The sequence below is a fragment of the Scheffersomyces stipitis genome, chromosome 7 (assembly GCF_000209165.1).
Source record: "Scheffersomyces stipitis CBS 6054 chromosome 7, complete sequence".
NCBI lineage: Eukaryota > Fungi > Ascomycota > Pichiomycetes > Serinales > Debaryomycetaceae > Scheffersomyces > Scheffersomyces stipitis.
The window spans coordinates 844,286-866,691 of NC_009047.1; the positions used below are offsets into that span (position 1 = coordinate 844,286).

Below are 22,406 nucleotides of genomic sequence, written 5' to 3' on the forward strand. Positions count from 1 at the left end.
GCCACTTGAGCAACCCTGACAACCTAAAAATTTGTAGAAAGGCAACTACTCCCTATAAATATATTTATATACGAAACTATGTTTACTAACCAGAAGTCTGTGATTGGAGAGAAAAAACCATTCACTCATAACTTCACATAATTCATATAAAAGACCATCGCAGCCGAAAAAAGCGGCCATGATCTATACAGTGCATATATTTGGTGATTTAATTTTTCATCTGAGCTGATTGATAGAATTTATCTTCTTGTCATATCTCAGTACCATTTCTGCTAGCTGGGAACAGACATATTTGTTCCTATACATCCCTTGTATATTGGCATAAGTATTCGCGACAATGCTTATTCTACGCGTTGTCTACGCTTTGGTCTGGGCTCTCTTGTCGGTATCTGTAGCTGGTAAAGAGGTTCCAGAGCCAAAGACGCATGTCTTTCATTTCAACTTAACATACGTGGACGCCGATGCAGACGGCACTTTCTCGAGGAGAATGATCGGTATCAACAACCAATGGCCACTTCCAACTATTCGAGTCAAGAAAAACGACAGAATCCAAATCCATTTCACCAACTTGCTTGAGACAAAAGCTTCATTACACTTCCATGGTTTGTTCCAGCAAGGAACGAATGCCATGGACGGCCCAGAAATGGTCACACAATGCCCCGTAGCACCAGGGTCGACTTTCTTGTACGATTTCAAGGTCACTAAACAAGCTGGAACTTACTGGTACCATTCACATTCCGGTTCTCAGTATGCAGATGGATTGAGAGGTATCCTCATCGTTGAAGATACTGAGCAGGACTATCATTTCCATTTTGACGAAGAAGTGGTTCTATCTGTAGGAGAACACTACCACCAGGAATCATCGGAAGTGTTAAGCAAGTTCATGAGTAGGTACAACCCTACTGGAGCAGAGCCGATTCCTCAGAATTCGCTTTTCAACGAAACCAAGAACGTCACATGGCATGTGGAGCCAGGAAAGACATATTTGTTGCGTATTGTGAACATGGGTCTTTTCACATCACAGTACTTATCGATCGAGGACCATACGTTCACCATTGTTGAGGCCGATGGGGTCTTTGTTGAGCCTCAGGAAGTAGACTCATTGTACATTGCTGTAGCACAGCGCTATTCTGTCTTGGTCAAGAGTAAAAAATCGACGAAGAAAAACTACCGTTTCCTTAACATCATCGACCAGGAAATGTTGGATGTCTTACCGGCTGATTTACAAGTAATTTCGACAAACTGGATGGTCTATAATGACGATGTAGAAATGCCCTCTCCATTAGAAAACAACGATAAGAGCTTCGAGAATCAATTGGCCAAGATGCATCCTTTTGACGATTTCTACCTTGTTCCTCTTGGTAAGGAGGCTTTGCTTCCAGATGCAGATGTTGTGATCACCCTCGATTTCACAATGGATGTCCTAGGCGACGGCGTAACCTATGCGCTGTTTAACGGTGTGTCGTATGTTCCTCCTAAGGTTCCTACATTATACTCTGTTGTGTCCAGTGGAAAATATGCCAACAATCAACAGGTCTACGGTTCCAACACCAACACCTTTGTAATCCAGAACAACGAAGTAGTTGACATTGTATTGAATAATATGGATCCAGGGAAGCATCCTTTCCATTTGCACGGACACACTTTCCAAGTGATCTCTCGTTCTCCGGAAGGCATGGATGAGGAAGATCCGATCAAGTTTGACCCAAACAACTCTAGCCATACGAACTATCCAGAGTATCCTATGATTAGAGACACTGTACAGGTACATCCCAATGGGTTTTTTGTGCTAAGATTCAAGGCTGACAACCCTGGTGTTTGGTTTTTCCATTGCCATGTAGACTGGCATTTGGAGCAGGGATTGGCTATCACCTTCGTGGAAGCTCCTTTTGAGATCCAAAAACAGAAAATCATACCTAATCATTATGACAATTGTAAGCTGTCTAATGTTTCTACGATTGGTAATGCTGCTGGAAATTACGGCGAGACCAAAGAAAGCTGGTTGAATCTACAGGGAGAAAACGTCCAAGTAGCACCATTACCAGCCGGGTTTACTACAAAGGGCTACGTAGCTATGATACTTTGCACCTTGGTGGCAGTTTATGGAGTGTGGTCTATTTACAAATACGGAATGGAGGACGTCAACTCCGAAGACACCGAAGCCGTCATCCGCAAACTTTATGACATCTTACGAACGAATGGAGCTCTTGAACCAGAATATGATGATGGTGATGAGGAACTCTTGATTGCATCATAGGTTTATAGCTGTATTGCTATTTTCTTCAAATTACGCAACTCAACTTTGAGAAATCTTCATTAATTTCTTTGCCTCAACAAGGCATCACTTAATAGCATAAAAAGGGTTCTAATTTTATTATTGCAAACTTATGGCTAATATTCTATGGTTAACATATAATAGAAAAACATGTCTGAAAATGGCTGAAAATTTTATGTCGCTTGTATATACCTACTAATGCAAAAACTCGCTTCCCTTATACTAATTGGGTGATCCGGGGAGATTGGCCTGAAGAATTGCACGATTCCCCAACACTTCGAAAATATATATATACCACAACTTATCTAAGGTTATCAACAAGTGTACACTGCTAGATACGTTTATATGATCAACATGACGAAATACGTGATAGTAGGGTGAGTATATTGAAAATAGTGGGTCAATTTTGAATTTTTCAGAATTTTTCACTTATCTGGCTCTATGCATATGAATTAGTGAACAAATTAGATAGAGTCACATTCACCGATCTTGAAGATGAAACTAATAAAATTCTAGTTCAGGGATCATTGGGCTCTATACGGCCTACAATCTTCTTTTAAGAGGAGTTTCTCCAAGAGAAATCACTATCGTTGCCGAACATCTTCCTGGGGATGAACTGATCAACTACACTTCTCCATATGCTGGAGGAAACTTCTCGTGTATCACAGATGATGACCCAAAGACTTTGTTCTATGACAAGCACACGTACACGAACTTGAGTAGACTCCAAAAAGAATTGGGAGGTGCTCCATGCGGCTTGGACAGATATATTTCTACTGAATATTGGGATACCAAGCCTTCTAAGGAGAAAATCGAATCATTAGCTTCCTATTTACAAGAATACGAAATCATTGATCAAATGAACCTTCCCATGGGTGTAGCCTATGGGATAAAGTTCAGATCGTGGAACTTCAATTGTCCCAAGTTTTTATTGAACTTCCAGAAATATCTTCAAGAAAAGGGTATTAGATTTATCAAACGCAAGTTGACTCACATCACCCAAGCCTATCTCACTTCTTCAACCAAAACTGTTTTCAATTGTACTGGAATTGGAGCCCATAAACTCGGAGGAGTCAATGACACAAACGTATATCCCACTAGAGGGCAAGTTGTCGTCATCAAAGCACCTCATATAGTTGAAAACGTCATGAGATGGGGAGAAGACTATGCTACCTACATCATCAAAAGACCCTACTCCAAAGACCAATTAATTCTCGGAGGATACATGCAGAAAGACAACTGGACCGCCGATACATACAAGCACGAGACGGAGGATATTCTCAAGAGAACTACGGAGTTGTTTCCCAAGATTTTGGCCGATAACCCTTATGGTAATGATTTGAAGGATTTGGAAATCTTGAGAGTTGTGTCCGGTTTGAGACCAAGCCGGTACGGAGGAGTTCGTATTGAAAAGTCTCTTGTTGAACACAACAAGTACTTGGTTCATAACTACGGAGCCAGTGGATACGGATACCAGGCTGGACTAGGTATGGGCTACGAAGCTGTGAGATTAGCATTGGCTAGAGACAATAACCTTTAGTCGCAAAGAGAAGAGGATTAAAAAAATTTTCGAAGTTGAATAATCATAAATGTAAAACTTTATCTTGTAATTATTACTTATAAATGCTCTTTCGTATAGCAGCAGTAGTAGCAATAGTCAGGGTTTTAAACTGTCCCACTGATGCCTGGTTTGGCCTTGGCCAGAGTTATTCTCCACATATCCACTTAGCCAATTCTATATACAGGAGTGAGCATACAGATATGGAAAGGGGCATTTATCTTCAGCCGTAATCTATACGGTAACTTCTCTTCTCTCGGTAGACTTTGCTCTATTTTCTTTTGTTAAATTACCAATATGTCGCTGCTCTTTGAGTGGGCGTTTGGAAAGAAGCTCACGCCGCAGGAGCGGCTTCGAAAAAACCAGCGAGCACTTGAAAAGACTCAGCGAGAGCTCACACGAGAAGTGACCAAGCTTCAGCAACAGGAGAAGAAGTTAATCAGCGAGATCAAGAAGTCGGCCAAAGCTGGTCAAATCAGCAGCGCCAAGATCCAGGCTAAGGATTTGATTCGAACCAAGAACTATATCGGCAAGTTTAACTCGATGAAAGCGCAATTACAGGCTATTTCACTTCGTATCCAATCTGTAAGATCCAACCAGCAAATGGCCACCTCGATGAGAGATGCAACCCGTTTGCTTTCGGGAATGAACCGGTCGATGAATTTGCCCCAGTTGTCGCGTATAGCCCAGGAGTTTGCTAAAGAAAACGATCTTATGGACCAGAAACAGGAATTCATGGATGATGCCATTGACGATGCCATGGCTATGGATGAAGATGAGTTGGGCGAGGATGAACAGATAGACGAAATCTTGGGTAAAGTTCTCGACGAAATCGGAGTAGACTTGAATACTAGTTTGAAGGAGACTCCTAACTCTATCAATGTTCATACTGAAGAGAAGTTGAATTCCGGTAGAGTAGCCGAAGCTATTGGTGGAGGAGGCGATCACGCTGATGAGGATGACTTGCAGGCGAGATTGGACAGTTTGAAGAAGTAGGAATGATATAGACTGCTCATGAATAGATGTATAGTGAGTATATTCGAAGAGAAATCTTGATATATATGAAGACGCATGAGCTTGAGACTGGTATATGTGATGTACTAAATATAAAGGCTTTATATGAGAAACTGGATATATATATTATTTGAGAAGAAGCTAGACTAGCTTTATGTAGTAGTTTTGAGAGGCTTTTCGCAGCTAGTGGAGAGGAGTAGACAACTGGAAGACAGCGAAATAGGGTATTCCAATTGAAAATGTATTGCATTGTATCCAGTACAGCATTGTTGAAGAGTATAGTGGCATCTTTAAGGGGACTTCTTAGAACATACGACAACTATGATATAGAATTTACGTATACTTGTTATTTGTACCCAATTCATTCTTTACCTGTAAAGTCTCCTTAATAGAGATTATCAACCACAGAGTATGGAATCTCCATGTTTAAAGTGCAAAGAATACCCGGGCCAAATTCCGTCCCCTGTAGCCTTATTCCCCATTGATTCAATTTAGTGTATACTTGCATAGTCCGAGCCGCTACGGCCGACTCAATTTGACTCACGGGTATCCATGGGTGTGGCTCTGTGTTGCAGCTGCTAAGAGCGACTCCCGATTTTTCACTTTTTTGCTTTGCTTCTCCTCAAAAAAATATTTGATTTTGCGGGGTTGACATCTTGGAAGTGTAAAGCGCTTTCTATATAAGGACAGTATATCCGACGACTACCCCATTGGAATAAGCGATGTTGATAACTAAAGAGTATAAAAGCCTCGTGTACCGACTACAGCATTTTGGTTTTGCTATTGGTAACTTCACCAAATTGTTTTTCCACCCAATTGATTTCATTAGTTGATTCAAAATTGTTATTTCGAATTCCGAATAGTCAATTGCCGATATCATGTCTTTGTACCCTGCAAATAATCGTTCGAAAGAGGAGGCTCTTGCAAGTCTTCCTATCTCCAGCATTTCAATAACCAATAGTGTTGTTGTAAGTGGAGCTAGTGCTGATGGAAACTACTCCGCAGTATACAGAAACCTGGCTTCCCCAGATAAGTTGATTTCCAGTATTCATCCAGACTTGGACACTTACCATAAACTCTTCAACAATGCTGTTGCACGATATGGAAACAGACCCTGTCTTGGACAGAGACCGTTCAACTACCAGACGAAGCAATCAGCTTCCTACTACAAGAACTACACCTACAACCAAGTGAACCAGAGAAAGAAAAACTTGGGTGCTGGAATTATCTATTCATTGCAAAATAATGCCTTTACCAACTATAACTTGGAATCACACCGCAAGATCAGAGATCACTTGAAGAATTGGCTTTCTTATGGAGTCACTACCAATGCAACTGAGAATACCAATGAGCAGATCGAAAAGAGTGCTTCCTTCATTGTCTCCATTTTCTCTGCTAACAGATACGAATGGATCTTGACTGATCTTGCCTGTACTGCTTTTTCTATCACAAACACTGCCCTCTACGATACTTTGGGACCAGATGTGACCAAGTATATCTTGGAGTTGACTTCCAGTCCTATTGTAGTTTGTTCATATGATAAAATAAGCACAATATTGGATTTAAAGGAAAAGTATCCAATAGAACTTGAAAGTATAATCTCAATTGTTTCTATGGACCCATTCTCAACTATCAACAATAGTCTTCTTGCGAAGGCTAGTAGGTTGAAAGTTGAAATCAGCGATCTTGGTCAAATTGAAGATGTAGGTGCTTCGCATCCTCTTGATGAATTACCACCTTCTCCAGATACTCTTTACACCATTTCTTTCACATCTGGAACTACTGGTGCTAAGCCTAAGGGTGCTATGTTGACCCAGAGAAATGCAACATGTGGTATGAGTTTCTTGTCATGTGCTGAAACTCATTCTCGTGGCAGGGATAGAGCATTCATTTTCTTGCCTTTGACTCATATCTACGAGAGAGAAACTAGTGGCTTTGCTCTTGTCACCGGATATTACTTGGGATTTCCTCAGTTAACTATCGGACATGACAAAGTTGATCCATTCACAAATTTGATCCAAGATTTGAGAATTTTCAAGCCTACTTATTTCTCAAATGTTCCCAGAATACTCACCAAGATGGAGGCACTTGTGAAAAATTTAATCAATGAGATGAGTGCAGAAGATGCTGCTGAAGTTAAAAAGATCATTGAGTTCAAACAACTTGAACACAAGAGATACGACGGTTCCGAAGCTAAGAATGCTCTCTACGACAACTTCCCTGCGTACAAGTCATTACAAGAGGCTATGGGAATGACGAAGTTGAAGTGGATGCAAACTGGTTCTGCTCCAGTGTCTCCTACTACCATAACTTTCTTGAAAGCTGCACTTAACATTGGTATAAGACAGTTGTATGGGTTGACAGAATCGTTTGGGGGCATTACGAGTACTCCCGAATACGAAGCAGAACCTGGTTCTTGTGGAAGTATTTCTCCAACTATCGAAGCAAGGTTGCGAAATGTCAGTGAAATGGGTTACAAAATAAACGACAATAAGGGTGAGTTTGTCATCAGAGGACACCAGATCTTCAAGGGCTATTATTACAACAAAGAAGAAACTGATAAGGTGTTCAACTCAGAAGGTTGGTTTCATACAGGAGACATTGCAAGGGTAGACAAGAATGGTAGGTTCTTCATAATAGACAGGGTGAAGAACTTCTTCAAGTTGGCTCAAGGAGAATACATTTCGCCAGAGAAGATCGAAAACAGATATTTATCTTCTAACCCTATCATTTCTCAACTTTATGTTCATGGCGACTCGTTGCAATCGTTCTTGGTAGGAGTTGTGGGTGTCGATTTCGAAAAGGGTTTGAAGTTCTTGAACGATGTTTGTGGCTACAACCGAATTGACATGTCTTCGGAAGAAATGATAGAAACCATTAATCGTGTTGATATCAAGAAGAAATTCTTAGATATCATCAACGAAAACGTTAAGGACAAGTTGAGTGGTTATGAAAAGTTGCATAACATTCACATTGAAATTAATCCCTTAACAGTAGAACGAAACGTAGTAACTCCTACGCTCAAGATTAAGAGGGGTTTTGCTTCTCAGTTCTTCTCAGATGTCTTCCATCGTTTGTATAACTTGGAACAGTCTCTCTTGCTGGAAGCTAACTATTTGAAATCAAAGCTTTGAACAAGAGTACATGTACCCCATCCTTAGGTGGCTTTTTGGGGCTGCGAAAATCTTATAATTGATACACAATTTCAATTGCAGGATTCCGAAGTTCTTTCAATATAGATGAACATCTTTAGGAAGTAGATCTACCATATATACACAATATTACCACTTTAACGAAGTCCATGTACTTCTCGCTATATACGTCTATGTATGGTTCTATCTTAAATATACTTGTTTTCGATCAAATAATCGATGATCTTTTCCGCCGATTCTTCGATCGAAACACCTTCATAGTTCTTCAAGTGGATTTCAGGCTTTTCTGGTGCTTCGTATGGAGCAGAAATACCGGTGAATTCCTTGATAATACCTTCTCTAGCTTTCTTGTACAACCCCTTTGGGTCTCTTTGCTCAGCAACTTCAACTGGAACATCAACATAGACTTCGACAAATGGCAAGTTGTCCTTTTCGTGCAATTGCCTTGCCAAGTCTCTATCTTGTTTGTAAGGAGAGATGAAACTGGTCAAAGTAACACAACAAGAGTCTGTGAACAATTTAGCTACTTCTGAGATTCTTCTGATGTTTTCGTTTCTGTCAGCTTCGCTGAAGCCCAAGTCCTTGTTCAAGCCGAACCTCACGTTGTCACCGTCTAATCTGTAGGCATTCAAGCCTCTGGCAAGAATGGACTGTTCCAAGGCGCAGGCAATAGTGGATTTTCCACTAGCTGATAAGCCAGTTAACCAAACAGTGACTCCCTTTTGCTTTCTCAAGCTGGCACGCTCAGCGTGGGTCAAGTTTGGATGCCATGTGATGTTGGAGGCCATTTTTGGGATTTTGAGTCAATAAAACGAGTAGAAAGAAGACCTGACTCATAGTCAAAATTGATGGTAATTTGCAATTGTCAAGCTCTATATGGTTGAAAAATTTGTGTGGTTCACCATACCACGTGATATGGGGAACAGTTCACGTGAAGATAAGAGCGTTGCAGCACTTCTGCGTATGGTGCAGAAAATTGATGTAAGAAGTTGAACTGAGAAGAGCCGAACTTACAAAAGCTACAGTGAAGGTTATAAGCATGAAGTGAGAGAAAGACAGGCTTTCGATGTGAACAAGAGACTCGCAAATGAGAGTCGTAAAGCGTTTGCAAATCCGAATACACGGCTTGGAGTAGTTGTGGCTGGTACCGAGAAAAGGCTATGATTTTGATAATGTGGAACAAAATGCTAAGAAAAATGTAGCTAACAAACAGAGCAAGAGATCAGTGAGGCAGAATTAGCAAATGCAGTGAAATAAAGCGGGCAGAACTGTGAAAGTCTGGTATTGGAAAATTGGCGGAGGAGAGCGACATTCACCAACTAAAATTGTTAGACGCGACATCTTCGCAGTTCTCGTACGACATTTGTAGCGACACTCAAATTTTTCAGTTTCATCAATTCACAAGGAGCTATTAAGACTAGCAGTCTGTTTTCATACAGTCAAAGAGACACGATCAAAACATGTACTACGAGTTATTCGCCATAGCGCGTATAACTGACCCAGTTCAGACCAGCAAGGAGGCCAAGAAAATTGTGTCGACCATTGGAAAATTGATTCTCAACAATAGAGGTATTATCAGAGACATCACTAGCATGGGTGCCAGACCTTTGCCCAAGATTATGTCCAAGGAACAAGAAAGACATTTCCAGGGCTACCATTTCCTCATGGGTTTTGACGTATCTGCCACTGTTCAATCGCAGTTGTTGAGAACTTTGAGAAGCGATCCCAGAATCTTAAGAGCCAACGTTGTCAAGCACGACCTCACCAAGAAATTGAACTCTGGCTCATCCATCCAGCAGGCCGTGGAGGCTATCAAGAGTCTGTAAAGGCAGATAGTAAAAGAAAGAGGAAGCATGATTGACAATATGAGAAAGAGAAAATGAATCGATAAGTTCAGGTTGAACATTAATTTTACAATGGATCGCCCATTTTACATAGCATTTCCGCCAGAAGGGAACTGGTAGTTTCCATGGTGGGACCCTGTATCCTTAGCTGTACATAGTCACACAATATCACCATATTACAAGAGATACTTAACGAAAGCTGCAAGAGTGAGTTCAGTAAACTGTAAAATAAGGAGTATTACATCTGACATTTCAAGATGTATGTAGAGCGTCTTCTGATGTTGTCTGTAGTGAATTTCCATGCTTTCATAACTCAAAAAGGGTCCAAATAGGCACAAGCACGTACTTTTTCACTTCCAGGATTATGTGGTATGAAGCTCCAATATAGTTAATTGAGCCCGAAGTTAACTCTCGGCATAGAATTCGTATACATGATCCTACTGTATCACTTGCGATAGAAATAGTTTAGCCAACAGAAATACTTCACATGTAGATAATTTCACTTCTTAACTCTAACAATCCGAAACCCACCAATCACACATTTGCAAAATGAACTATTTTGTTGCTATAATACTCTAATTGTCCTCCTTAATTATCATAATCTATCTAATAAGTAGTAGTTAAGTCAAATATGCCAAACGCGAATCGTACAATTTCCACTTCAAAATCCAAATCTGCCCCACAATCGAGAATAAAAAAACCATAATACAATTTCGCTTTGCCCAACCAATCAATGAAAGCGTATCTCTCTGTACACCAACTCTAACACCCCGTACCTGATCTAACAATACCCATCAGATAGCCGTTGGTTCCATCTTAGCTGATATGGTAGCGCCGTTATCCCAATTAGGCAATACCATAACAAACCACGATAAACAACGAATTCAGCCCAAAAAAAATCTGGTGAACATGGGCTCTATAGCCAGGGTGATTAACTGATACTTTTCATTGGACTATACTGTGTACAGTTCAAGTCAACTGTTTAGATTTTTTTGTTGTATTCGTCTTCTTTATTTGGAAACGTTATTGGCCCTGAAGGTGAGACTTTTTTTCTAGCGATAATTTCTGGAGCTTGTACCAGAAAAATACATTCTCTTCTTTTGAAAAACAACCAACAGTTGTCATAGCTACCATCGACAAGCAATTTGCCCTCCAGTCCGATTGTGTGTACCATAACCAAGACCATCCCGTCATCCATTCCTTTAACGCCATACTACGAATACAATATCTTGAACAAAAACAAAAGATATCGAATCAACATCAGAAAAATCACAATACAACAAGTATTCAAATACAAGGTACATAAACACAACTATACGACAAGTTCTACAATATTATAATACAACATCAGCGAAACTGGATATCAGCTTTTCAACTTCAATTCAAGTATATCAATCATTCTGACCATAGACAATAGATAGATCCAAATCGGCTCATACTGTGTGTACAGACTTCATTGAGCCATAGCAGTCTTTCACCGCCCTCAAACATTTACACGAACATTCCAGATTTTGTAACAACTTCAGACACAGACATTGACATAGCAGACTTTGACATTCTAAAGACGTTAACATTCTAAAGACACAGACATTCTAAAACGCAGACATTGTAAGGACTTAGACATATAATCACACTAAACACTCGACTATTCCTATATTCCAATACTGACTGCTTATAAGTAATTATAGTTGAGGGAACCAATTAAGCAAAGTTCCATAATCCAAACCCCGATTCTGCAGCAAACGTACTGTAAACAAATCATCATCAGCCCACCATCTTCTCCAGCAATGGATTCCCTGGAAGGCTACAACAAAGAGAATGCCATTACATTGATATCACAAAGTCATCCGTCCACACCGCCCGGATTGCCCTTGTCATCCAAGCGTTCTCTCAATTCGTTAAATTCGTTGAACGGATCACCCCTAGCATACTACACCAAAAAGACCGACGGCTCTCCTTCCCGTAGAAGAAAACAAGTCATGGAGACATCCGAGGCTGACTCCAGTTCTCCTTCAGGTTCTGTTTCGACTTCTTCGGCCTCCAGCACGTCTCTAGGGAGTCTCCAGAAAGAGTATAATTCCCTAGAAAGACGGTACACTGACTTGGTGCTTCAGAACAAGTCGCTTTTGGTAGAGTTCACAGCGTTGGAACAAGACGTCCATATAAAAACGACACAATTGAAAGAGCAAGCAGAAAAGAACCGCAACTACGAACTATTTATTAAATCTATACAAGATGAGCACAACAAGAGCTCTGACTTGCTCACACGAGAAATTTCATTTTACAAAGAATTGCTACAGGAAGTGCAACTGAATCTCGACAAGTTGACGGCGGAATTCGATTCTTATAGACAGAAATCGATAGCTAACTCTCCTAGCCAAGAGCATGACAGCCAGAATGACATTCTGTACGAAAGACTCAGCAAAGAATACCGAGCACTCCAATCGAATTTCGAGCTTGAAAAGACATCCAAGACTGTATTGATAGACCAGATAGATTATCTTACCAAAGAGAACGAAGCTCTTCGTATGGAACAACAGCGAGATTCTCTTGCCAGTCAGAACTTCATTCTGGACGATATTCTAGACAGCAGTGTTATCCATGACATCACACATACAATTCACACAATGAACGAGTTGAGTGAAGAAGACGAAGAGGACGATCTAGAAAGCGATTCTGAGCCTTCTCATTCTGCCCATTCCAAGTCACATCCCAATTCCCCACATCGTTACTATAACGATAGCTATAATGATCATAACGAAATTAATAATAACAACAGCAGCAACAACAACAACAGCAACATGATATCTTACCTTGCTGATGAGTTAAGAAACAACCATTCTTCTCCGATTAAAGCCGAGTATAACACCGACGAATCGATGGAGATATCACGAAACTTCCAGTTCCCACCACCGGAGTTTGCTGAAAGCAACTTCTTGCCTAAGACCGAAAAACTAGAGAGCTCTTCGAAGATCCAATTTCCGCCATCGCCAGAACCTGGAGTGAAGGAAAAGAGACAGTCTTTGCCACTCCATCTTCGCGGCAGTCAGTGCGATGAAGAGTTTGTTCTTTCCCCATTTAAATTGGCCAATGCTACTATTTCTTTGATAGGCAATGATGACAGAGTCGTTCCTTCTGTGAAGAGATATTCTTCTTCTAAACCAAATCATAATCGATACAATAGTCATGAGATTGTGCCTATCATGGTAGAATTTGAACCGCTAGAGCTGGCTTTACGGAGTACTTCTGTTCCTGAAAAAGCACACCATAACAACAACAGTCATAAGTTCGATATCATCAACGAACTGTCTGAGGGCTCTGTGGAAAATAGCAAAACCGCTTCAGCTCGTGATGGAGCTTTCTTTGCCTTGAATGGCTACGATAGTAAATCAAATAGAAACTCCGCTACGATGATGTCCTCCAAGAGATCTAGTTTGATTTCAGAGAACTATTCGAACGATATTACGAGACATGAGATCACTAAGTTGAAGTTTGAACTACAGTCGCTCAGGCTACATAACGAGAAGTTGTTATCCTATATTGGCTTTGAGTTGCAAAAGCAGAAGAAGAACATCAAGAAGTTGACCAAGAAACAGTCTACTCGTACACTTCGCTCGTATCCTAGTAAGAAGAAAATGGAATATTCTGATGCCAAATTGATTGAAAGGTCTAAAGAGATGCTCATACAGAAGAAACGTGTTTTACGATCAGTTTCGATCAATGCGATCTTGTCTAAGAAATACCATGACAATAGTGGAATGCGTCCAACGAATGCAATTGGTATAATTCCGACGGGATTATCTCCTTTTGCCAATTCGCTTTTCACGACTTTTGAGAACGAATTCGAACAAGATGAAGATGGGCTCCTGTTACACAACGATCTAGGGGAAGATGAGTACGGTTTTTTGACTCATAACGACCGATTTAGTAGTCGCGTATTCTCGAACGGACTATACGCCTATCTTAATTTTGACGAAAACGAGCTTGACGGAGACGAAACGGCTGACTGCGACAAGGAAAGAAGAATCAAAAAATACCGATCGCAGGTGTTTGAGAAATCCAAGTTTGCTTCCAGTGACGATGAAGCAGGAGAAGACGGCACAGACGAGGCCACCGAGGTCGAGAAGGATGACTGGGAAGAAATAAGTGGAGAATCGTCATCGGAAGAAGAACTCGGGATGATTACACAGATCAAGTATTTGATGTTTGGAGCTAGTGCGCTCAGTGCCAAGCAGAAGAGAAAGAAGGACCAACACCTGCTAGTAGACGATGGGTTGAAGTACAAGTTTTTCACGATAGCGTTGGGAATCATGATAATCGGGTTGAAGTTTTCGCACCAACACTATGACAATTGACCACTGTAATTTTACTTAATAGGGCTTAATATCCGCGTATAGTTAAACCGCAACTAATTAGAACTACTTTAGAGAAAATCTGTAGACGGAAAGTTGCTAATAATAGACAATTTAGAAGTCATGGTACGATGTTTGTACACTTCTAGAGGGCACTGTAAGTGGCATATAATAATGAAAGTCGAGACTGGTCGCAAATGGGTTCATAAATGTGACACACAAGTGTAGCAGCAACCACAATTTGATTGCTTGGCTATATCGCCTAAAATAAAGGCCATATACGAGCAAGATCCGCACAGAATAAGAGAATTGTAAAAAGTTGGCAAGAGTGAAAACAAGAAAGATGAACTATCAGTAGCCAGGGCAATAGTGTCGTATCTGAACATTCGATTTGGTGATCTTCTGGTCCGTTGATTAGCTATCTGTGGAAAGTCCAACTGAGAACTCAGTTCGGTACGGCTGTTGTCCCGAGCATTATATTGTAATTATAGTGCAAATCTAAATTAGAGCTGGAAATTTTAGAACGAAGAAAAGTATGCAAAATCCAGAACTGTAACGTGGGATTTGTCGTACAGATTTCAACAGCATTATCAGCGCCTGAGAGTTGATCCGCAAACTCTCTTAAATCTATTTCTGTTGTTTTCTGTTTCAGTTCTGAAGGCATCACTAGCGGCTGCATGAACCTCAGGAGAGAGTGACTTATTTCCGGCGTTATCTTCCTCCAGAAGTTCCCTTTGTCTACAACTTTTCTGCTGCTCTCCTGCACCACGCCTAAAGAATTGCTGCAGCCGAAAAAAGTGGAACCACTCTTGCAAAATAGGCTTTTTCGCAGGCATTTTTTCGCGCACTGATTAATCCAGAAAATGGCCAGTTCTGGCTCCTATTATCCAATCATGACATACTTAAAGACGGGACAATCCTCACTGGCATCTGGCGACTGCTCTGAGTGTAGCGACTATCTTATTAGTTCTTTCTTGCTAGCCCGAAGTGTTCCGACCGCCAAAACTTGCCTAGCATCCGTATCTACCAGCCAAATATTGTTTCAGCCAGTTATAACCACTAGTAATCAGACAAAAATTCGCGACAAAAGCAGCCCTATAAATAGTCCCATATAAGCACGCAGACAAAGCTACCATGGCGTTGAGAAATTACATGTACGCAAAACACATCGACGACAGCGTCACCAAGGCCCGAATCAACATGGTCGACACGTCGAACCCCGATTCGGCCAAGATCGAAGCATCAATTAATAGACTCCACCACCACAGCCACTGCAATAAGGAAAAGGTTGAGAAATTAGGTGCAAAACAGGTCAGACACAGGAGAAGACGTCTCAGCCAAACCGTCGCAGAAGCCTCGTCCCAGGTCAAACCAAACCCCGACACCATCCCCAGAACCATCTCTAGTGTCTCTCCAACCCTCTCGAGCTCCAGCACTTCTGGCTGTGGAAGCGGTAGGGAAATCTCGTTAGAAGATGGGACAAAAGTGTGTCGCAACTGCCCTGACTGCGACAAGAAAAAGACACCAGTGGAAGAACTGCACTTCCCCAAGGTCAACATCGAGGTCCAGGAAGCTTCGACTCCTATGGCAGAATTGCAACGTGAAACAGAGAAGTTGTCGCTCGATACCACTAATAGCATCAACAGTATCCACACCACGGAAATCGACTTCACAAACGTTTTCTAAAGTGTTATAACGAGATAACGAAACATCTGTATATATATTCTGGGTCAAATTAAGGTACTAAAAATGGCATAGGTTAGCGTTGTATATTAGAAGCGCCACAATGATAAAAATATAATGATAATTATAGAATATACTGTAGCTTATTATGGTTACTAAGCGTAACTTGCTCACTGTTGCAACTGTTGCAACTAAACGTTGTAACCGGGCTGAATCAGAAGCAACCATAGCTCATAGTTAAGAGCTTCTATAATCAGTATTCTATGATCTTAATGCAATAACTATTTCGCCTGATGCCTGAATTGAAGATGTTCAACCATAGACTCACTAGGAACTATAATGATTTACTGATTTCCTCTCAATCTGTGCTGGACCATTGTAAGCAACAAGAAAAGGAAATTAAGGTACGGAATTTCTTGAACAATCTTGCCTCTGTTGTCTTCACTATTCTTCTTGTAGAGCTTGATGATGTTGCCCAAAATGATATCCAACTCAATCAAACGGCCGTTTCTGGAATCTACCAACATCGATGGCTGATAATAAGTTGGAGCATCGTAGAATTCCGTATCCTTGATCATATTGACCACTTGTCTCTCTTCGATAATTTGGTTATATTCTCCATAGTCGTATTTGCTCAAGTCTCTGTTAGCAACAAGTTGCACCTCCTTCATCAAAGGGTAGATTACTTCGTCGATTATGTTATCTGTGTCCTTTAACTCGTATACTTTGCCTACGTCCAAATCACAAAGACAACATACAGTGTTGTATGTTGCATTGTACAAGAGTTTCTTCCATCTCGTGTAACGAGCATTATGGTCGAGTTTGGTAGTGTTGATATCATTAGAGTATAACTTGATCAACTTCTCCAACGCAGCCGAAGCAGTATCGTCGTGGATCTTGGAGATATCAAAGAGCCCAAGAACGAGAGAATCGTGTGAAAAATGCGTGATTGTGCCTTTATTGTTCGTAGAACTGATATAGGAAACTCCTGAGATGAAGGTAGCCTCATCTTTCAAATTGCTCCAGTAGCTTTCAATGTCGATTCCATTTTGGATCAACACTATGCTGGTTTTACTGTCTGGTTTCAACAATTTAGCTTTATTCTTCTCTACCTGATCCCAGACATTATTTGCATCGTCTTTTGGAATGACTTTCGTCGAAACTATAATATAGTCAAAGGGACCCGACTCTATTTCCTCCAAGCTCTTGACAACATTGTGAGGCTTGAATCCCGTGATTTGGTTCGCAGCTTCGTTCGCGTCGCCATTTTCACGTCTTCCGCCATAATCCACCGAGGAAATGGTGTATCCTTCTTTGGTGACTTTGTCGTAGTCAGATCTGATCACAGCTGTGAGATCGATTTTGGAACCATTATTTCTATGCAAGGTGTATGCCACCATGACTCCGACTCCGCCGAGTCCGATGGAGAGCACTTTTGTCATGTTGAATATTTGTAGTAATACAAGATCTTCCTCGAGTTTCAAGGAATCTTACAGCACTTTCATTACAGAAGTGGAGTTCGAAATCGTGAAATTTATATCTAGATTCAAAGTGCGGAACTTTTCCGTGTTGCCTATCTGGGAATTTAGGCGCTTTTGCTGCAGAGGCATTTCAGGTTGCGTATCGGATTCTTTCGCGCATGTTCAAAAACGGAGAGTGACAGCGATGGATGCGAAATTCACACAATTGATAAGGCTGTGGATACTATAAGATATATATCAATCTTCCAACTGAATTGCCAGCTCTATTCTAATATATATCATGAAGAAATGTATAAAATAAAATATAAAATATGGAGATATTTTTGTCTAAATTTCTTAAAATTTGCACAGTGAATGAAGAAGTTGTTAGTACTACAATTGTGTCTACGACTTGCTACGCCCACAGCTTAGTAAATTCACTTTTATAATACATACATAATACAAACTTTAAAGCCATTAAAGGAAGTAGCTTTCTACCGAAGCAGAATAATATAGCCATAAATATTTTCTTTGAACGGGCACTTGTCTAATTCTCCGCTCTATCATTCCGTCTACTAGTTCAACTTATCCTTCCAGCCTTTGCTGCCATGGGGAACAGCAGGTACATCCGAATTCATAATCACGGGGTTTCGTGTCCGAGGGAGTGACGAGTTCATCAACGGATCTAGGGTGTTTCCGTTTCTTCCTCGAAGCTGGTGGTGATGTGACGACTGCACAAATCCATTTACTGGAGCAAGGCTGTTGCTAGGAGGACTCGTCTGGGTGGGGGGAACATTTCGCAAGAAGAAGTCGTCTATGTTGGTTATATGTTGTTGCAGTGAAGCTTGTTGCATCTGCTGGACTTGGTGCAATAATTGCTGGTGTTGCTGCTGTGCCTGTTGCTGTTTTTCTTGCTGCTGTGCCTGTTGCTGTTGAGCATGATGCTGCACATGTTGCGCCTGTTGCTGCTGTTGCTGTTGCTGGATGGAACGGAGGTTGATCATTCTCTCATTGAAAAACGAGTTTTTGAACTCCTGGAAAATTGCTACAGTCTGCGGATATTCATACTGGTGGTCATGAAAGAAGCGGTCGGCAAACATGTAGATAAACCGCTCGATATCTGATCCACTAATTGTCAGTGTGACATCCAACGAAGACCCAGTAGAAGTACCAGCAGTTGGAGCTGTATCTAACAGAGCATGTGTAGTAGGTGCTTGTGTAGTAGGAGGTGTACTATTGTTATTGTTGGTATTTCCTGTGTTGGCAGTAGAAGCGGTACCAGCTCGGTTGGATGTTTGCAGTTTCGAGGAGCTTGTTCCTCTTGTTCCCGACCTGGTTAGTCTCTGCTCAATCTGGTGTCTTTCGTATCGAGCCCGTAGCTGTTGCTGATAGTCATATGAGGCAGGAGCTGTAGTATCAGACGCGTCCAGGAATCGCTGTGGTAGCCTCAGTGGATGTGATTTCTGCGATTGCAGAGTCGTTTGGGCTGGCCGTTGCGCTTGCGCCTGTTGCAGGTGCAGTTGTAGTTGTTGCTGCTGTTTATATACATAGTTAAGGTTGAGGTTGCCATTGCCATTGGAGAAACTCAAGCCCTGGTGTGGCCTGAACTGGTTGGAAGCTCCAGTGGAATTAGTTCCAGAAGCGTTAGCTGGATTAGCAAGTTGTGGATTCAATAAATCGTAGCCTGGTCCCTGGGTACTGCCGCTACTTATACTACTATTTGCAGCAGTAGCCGAAGCAAACTCAGTAGCAGGACTATTGCTTGGTGGATTACCATTTACCGAATGATCGTTGCTTCGATTATTACTACTACTGGTATTGTTAGTGGCACTACTGTTACTCACGGTTGTATTGTTGTTAGTGTTACTAGCTGCGGTAGTAGCATTGGTATTATTAGGATTGGTGAGGTTACCGTTAGCAGTATTGCCATCTGTCATTTCGTTCGATTCCTGTTCTGCTCCAGCGTAGTTTTCGTATACTTCTTCAGCTGGCTGTTGGTTTCCAGGTCTAGGCGAAGAAGACGACGACGAAGAGTCGTGGTTCATCCCACCCGCTCCTCCTACGGTGGTTCCGCTCATTCTTTTTTTGTTTAGGCCGTGTCTCTTTTTAAACTGACTGAGCCAGCCATGGCTGAATCCTACTAGTCTTTTGGGGTCTTCCACTCCGTACTGGTGGGCAAAAATCGACCAGTGCTCGCGGAGAATGGGCTCGTTGATTGGTTCGTTCCGTTCAAGTCTCCGTTTTACAAGCATGTCCATAGCTCTGTTGATTTCCTCGTATTTGAACTTTACTTTTCTCCGGCTCTTTTTGGAAAATGAAGACCCCGCCAGACTCAATCGTTCTCTGAGATCGTCTTCGTTCTTGAGCCATTCGCTGAAAGAAGATGTCAGGATCAGAATCTCGTTTTTGTACCGGTCTACTGTCTCCAGTTGGGGCCGGTTCGACTGGTGGTAGAAGTCGAGGATTTGTATTTTTTGCTCTAGTGTAGCTCTAGGTAGCTTGACGGGAGGCATTGTATGTTATGAGACTATGTGATATGATAGGAATTATTTGATATGATTGATATTTCTTAAATGGTAGTACAAGGATGTTATTGGAGAAGTTGCTGGTTTGATAATTGTTGCTGTTGATTGTGAGTTATGAAATACTCTTTGTATGTAGTATGAGTAGATTGTGTGAAGAGTATGAATATAAATGAAGACAGGAAAATACTACCAAGGACGGATACCAATGTTTGAATTCACGTCGTCTGTTTGTTCTCAGCGTTAGGATAGCTCTTACTCTTGTTTGGTAATCCTAGATTCCCAGTTTTATTTCCAAGTGGTTATGAGGAATGGCCCCAATTTTCTTTTTCAAGATTGCACCACTGATATGAGTATACCACAACAACCAGATACGTCAATTGAACACTGGGTTTACAAGATTGTAGTACTGAGGTTGGAAGATTCAGTAGAATGCCTAATATCAAAGACTATATGTCTGCAGGGACTTCAATGAACTCTGGAAAATGGTTTGGAAGTGGAGCTCAAATTAGTGAAGACTAACTTTTTATAATCAGAAATGGTCGGATTTTGGCCACAAAAAAAAAGAGAGAACCAGCCAAATTATAGACGCGTCGTACTGACTCGCTGCTCGACTACTTAAGTAAACTGATGAACAGAAACAGAGACGTCGTTCGTGGCTGCTGGGTTCACAAATGAAGTCAAGTCTACTTAAACGGTGTTGGCTAAAATAAATAAACCTCTCTCTTAACCAAATTTCGGGCGAGGAGTCTCCTGCATATCTGCCTTCAAAAGTACATATCTTTTGATTGGAGGGGTATGGCCATCTAAAATGAGGTGGGGGTACTATGGTCGTTTTTGTCGGGCTTTTTTCGTTAATCCCGGGAAATCTCAGTTGGAGTATAGGTTTAGTGTGAATTGGCAAATTCTCTTTTCAACTAGTGAAAAGAGATTTATCTTGGGTAATTTGGTTCACTTGAGTACTGGCACCCCTTCGTTTGTGGAATGTAAAAAATCATCCACATGCAAGGAAAGTGATGGAAAACGGTTGTATGCAGTCATAGATTTTAAGTCTATATATATAACGATTTTCCTTTGAATAAATTGTTTCTTCAATTGTAAAAGAGAAATTGAATATAAATTATATACTGTCTTTCGGAGAGCCATAGAAATTGTTGATGTACCCCAAATTCCCCTCTGTTTGTAAGTATAGAGCTAGTCTATCTAATCTCGCTATACACTTTCAGGTCATTCCTGTATGAACTCAGTAAGAAATGAATCGTCACGTGAGCGTATATATATATATATCAATTTTCAGGACCAGACTGGAAGAGTGGATGTGTAAGTAAAGCAAGAATTTCTCGTGATGTAATATGGATCCTGTAGTAACTTATAATGGCATTCAAGCCTTGAAGCTTTATATCTACTTTTCCTTTTTCTCTTCTGTCTGTCTCTAGTACAATGTGTATTCAAGAAATCAATATCGAACAATACTACTAAAAAAACACTTCCTTAGTGGGAAGTTCTGGTGACTCTGTCCAAAACCGATTCGTAGGCAACCTCAGAGAAGTCAGTACCCTGGACATCGGCAGCAACACCGTTCAAGGCTCTTCTCAAGGCATCCTTGGAAGAAGCGTACACCATCTTGGCTCTGATTGGAGCGGTGTCTGGCGACCAGGTGAAGAAAACAATCTTAGATCTCTTGCCTTCACCTCCACCAATCTCGTACTCGAAGTCGTAGATGGCGTATTTACATTCGTTTTCTGGCAACTTTTCCAAGAATACATCGTAGTCGGTTTCACTGGAGGTTTCTTCGACGACAATTTCTGTCTTGCTGTCGTTCAAGGTGTAGATGATGAACTTGTGCTTCTTGCCCAACTTTAAATCGTTGAAGGCAGTCAATGACTCATCGGCAACGGCAACACTAGAAGGTTAGTATTCTAATTGATAGTTGATAATTGATAATTTAAGAGTAGACAAATAAATGGAAGTCAATAAACAAAAACTCAAACAAATCACAATCTATAGAATAATTAGAACATAATTACACAATAATAGTACCATTAAACCGATACCTTGGTATCAGAGACATACTAAAGCAATTCCTATGGAAGAATTGAATCTGTTACACTCCAACTGCATAACATAGGATCATATTGCAAATGTGTCATAATTATTATTGCTTACTGTTAACTATTGTAACAGTTATCATCCATAGTAGCCACTCTTTCTGTCATCATTCACTTTATGCTTACCCTGATCTGGACTACAACATGTGTTAGTAACCTTGGAACAATCAGATTCGTGGATCTTTTGGCATGTTCAAGTTGGGAGGCTCATTAATTTCTACTGGCATTGCCACTTCATAGAAACAATCGCATAAAACAGACACCATCAATCAGCTCCAATCGCCCATAATTGATTGCCGTTGGCAACTGCCCAAACATCCAATCACATTGCAAGACATACCATTGTGGAATTTATTTATAGTTAATAAGCGTAGTTGATTGTAGAGTTCAACGTCGACCACCAACAAAGTCGAATGTTGTTCCTTTTAATCTGCGTCG

General features: G+C 41.0%; 11 protein-coding genes across 11 annotated transcripts; 7 read left to right on the plus strand and 4 right to left on the minus strand. All coding sequences in view use genetic code 12, as the record gives it.

Moving 5' to 3' along the window:
• Positions 1–337: 337 nt before the first annotated feature.
• Positions 338–2,613, plus strand: FET3 (multicopper oxidase; the record flags this gene model as incomplete). Its single annotated transcript, XM_001386136.1, has 2 exons — positions 338–391; positions 416–2,613. The coding sequence occupies 2 exons, from the start codon at positions 338–340 to the stop codon at positions 2,255–2,257; spliced, it is 1,896 nt and encodes a 631-aa protein (XP_001386173.2). The 3' UTR covers positions 2,258–2,613.
• Positions 2,614–2,629: 16 nt separating this feature from the next.
• Positions 2,630–3,815, plus strand: IFG3 (D-aspartate oxidase; the record flags this gene model as incomplete). The annotated part of the gene is made up of 2 exons (XM_001386137.1): positions 2,630–2,652; positions 2,792–3,815. The coding sequence occupies 2 exons, from the start codon at positions 2,630–2,632 to the stop codon at positions 3,813–3,815; spliced, it is 1,047 nt and encodes a 348-aa protein (XP_001386174.2).
• Positions 3,816–4,130: 315 nt separating this feature from the next.
• Positions 4,131–4,829, plus strand: DID4 (class E vacuolar-protein sorting and endocytosis factor; the record flags this gene model as incomplete). Its single annotated transcript, XM_001386138.1, has 1 exon — positions 4,131–4,829. One exon carries the CDS (start codon positions 4,131–4,133, stop codon positions 4,827–4,829), a length of 699 nt encoding a protein of 232 aa, XP_001386175.2.
• An 896-nt stretch (positions 4,830–5,725) lies between these two features.
• Positions 5,726–7,981, plus strand: LACS1 (Long-chain-fatty-acid--CoA ligase 2 (Long-chain acyl-CoA synthetase 2) (Fatty acid activator 2); the record flags this gene model as incomplete). The annotated part of the gene is made up of 1 exon (XM_001386139.1): positions 5,726–7,981. One exon carries the CDS (start codon positions 5,726–5,728, stop codon positions 7,979–7,981), a length of 2,256 nt encoding a protein of 751 aa, XP_001386176.2.
• Positions 7,982–8,130: 149 nt separating this feature from the next.
• Positions 8,131–9,201, minus strand: KAP1 (Adenylyl-sulfate kinase (APS kinase) (Adenosine-5'phosphosulfate kinase) (ATP adenosine-5'-phosphosulfate 3'-phosphotransferase)). The gene has a single exon (XM_001386316.1). It carries the CDS (start codon positions 8,785–8,787, stop codon positions 8,188–8,190), a length of 600 nt encoding a protein of 199 aa, XP_001386353.1. The 5' UTR covers positions 8,788–9,201; the 3' UTR covers positions 8,131–8,187.
• Positions 9,202–9,459: 258 nt separating this feature from the next.
• Positions 9,460–9,825, plus strand: MRP17 (mitochondrial 37S ribosomal protein YmS16; the record flags this gene model as incomplete). Its single annotated transcript, XM_001386140.1, has 1 exon — positions 9,460–9,825. The coding sequence occupies one exon, from the start codon at positions 9,460–9,462 to the stop codon at positions 9,823–9,825; it is 366 nt and encodes a 121-aa protein (XP_001386177.2).
• Positions 9,826–11,630: 1,805 nt separating this feature from the next.
• Positions 11,631–14,253, plus strand: PICST_85046 (predicted protein; the record flags this gene model as incomplete). Its single annotated transcript, XM_001386141.1, has 3 exons — positions 11,631–11,805; positions 11,860–12,478; positions 12,587–14,253. The coding sequence occupies 3 exons, from the start codon at positions 11,631–11,633 to the stop codon at positions 14,196–14,198; spliced, it is 2,406 nt and encodes an 801-aa protein (XP_001386178.2). The 3' UTR covers positions 14,199–14,253.
• Positions 14,254–15,347: 1,094 nt separating this feature from the next.
• Positions 15,348–15,881, plus strand: PICST_33523 (predicted protein; the record flags this gene model as incomplete). The annotated part of the gene is made up of 1 exon (XM_001386142.1): positions 15,348–15,881. The coding sequence occupies one exon, from the start codon at positions 15,348–15,350 to the stop codon at positions 15,879–15,881; it is 534 nt and encodes a 177-aa protein (XP_001386179.2).
• Positions 15,882–16,222: 341 nt separating this feature from the next.
• On the minus strand, positions 16,223–17,320 carry PICST_63020 (predicted protein; the record flags this gene model as incomplete). Its single annotated transcript, XM_001386317.1, has 1 exon — positions 16,223–17,320. The coding sequence occupies one exon, from the start codon at positions 17,318–17,320 to the stop codon at positions 16,223–16,225; it is 1,098 nt and encodes a 365-aa protein (XP_001386354.1).
• A 593-nt stretch (positions 17,321–17,913) lies between these two features.
• On the minus strand, positions 17,914–19,851 carry PICST_33525 (predicted protein; the record flags this gene model as incomplete). The annotated part of the gene is made up of 1 exon (XM_001386318.1): positions 17,914–19,851. The coding sequence occupies one exon, from the start codon at positions 19,849–19,851 to the stop codon at positions 17,914–17,916; it is 1,938 nt and encodes a 645-aa protein (XP_001386355.2).
• A 1,439-nt stretch (positions 19,852–21,290) lies between these two features.
• Positions 21,291–22,354, minus strand: PICST_73864 (predicted protein). Its single transcript, XM_001386319.1, has 3 exons — positions 22,309–22,354; positions 22,095–22,105; positions 21,291–21,763 (listed from the first exon to the last, which is right to left on the minus strand). The coding sequence occupies exons 1-3, from the start codon at positions 22,309–22,311 to the stop codon at positions 21,352–21,354; spliced, it is 426 nt and encodes a 141-aa protein (XP_001386356.1). The 5' UTR covers positions 22,312–22,354; the 3' UTR covers positions 21,291–21,351.
• Positions 22,355–22,406: the final 52 nt, after the last annotated feature.